This window comes from Penaeus monodon, chromosome 15 (assembly GCF_015228065.2).
Source record: "Penaeus monodon isolate SGIC_2016 chromosome 15, NSTDA_Pmon_1, whole genome shotgun sequence".
Taxonomy (NCBI): domain Eukaryota; kingdom Metazoa; phylum Arthropoda; class Malacostraca; order Decapoda; family Penaeidae; genus Penaeus; species Penaeus monodon.
Window position 1 is genome coordinate 41,429,436 of NC_051400.1, and position 755 is coordinate 41,430,190.

A 755-nucleotide genomic window follows, 5' to 3' on the forward strand; every position below is an offset into this window, starting at 1 on the left:
TTGAAAATAACAATATTATCTTGATAACAAGATTATCTTGATAACAATAATGGAAAAAAACAATAATAACAGGTATAACAGTATAACTGCAATGAAAATAATGACAGTAGATGTCTTACTCATAACATTCTTGCTACTATTGTCATCATTACTATCTCTCCCCTCTTATCTCCTTCCATCATCTCCCTCCCTTTTATTCCTTCCCTTCGAAACTTCCCCTGAAACCTTCCTCTTCTTTATCTCAGTCTCCAATACGTGACCTGTCGTGACCTCACCTGACTCGTCGACGTTGCAACTCCGCTCTTCTGTCAGCCTCTTTTGCTTCCAAGATTTCATTCACCCTCTGCGCCCGGCACCTCCTCGCCCCGCACACTAGCCAGTCTGTCTGTTCTTCGGCCATTCTGGTCGTCAGGATCGAGAATAAATGTTCTTTGTATCTCAGAAGATGTTATTCTTGACGGAGCATGTTCTATGAATCTGCTTTTGTCTCGTATGTTGAGATGTTGAATTCCTGATTCCCTGTGATCAAGCAAAAGGGTATTATTTTAGTGGGTAGTGTCTGCGTTTATGAGTAATTGTGTATCAAAGGTGTAAGAAAACTCTATTACTGAAGCATACACCCCCCCCTCCCCTCATGCCTTTTTACGTAGAGTGGGTAATCTGCTCCCCCACCCCCTTCCCCCAATTTCCCTTTCAAAGAAGAAAAAAAAAGCATACACGATAGACTCATAACCCCCCCCCCCTACATGCATCTG

At 42.4% G+C, this 755-nt stretch overlaps 1 protein-coding gene across 1 annotated transcript in view; it reads right to left on the minus strand.

Moving 5' to 3' along the window:
* LOC119582175 (trichohyalin-like) overlaps window positions 1-519 on the minus strand; it is a gene marked incomplete in the record, with an annotated part of 11,107 nt that extends 10,588 nt beyond the window's left edge. The window contains 1 exon segment of the mRNA XM_037930411.1: window positions 276-519. Coding sequence (XP_037786339.1) covers window positions 276-400 — 125 coding nt within the window.
* Window positions 520-755: the final 236 nt, after the last annotated feature.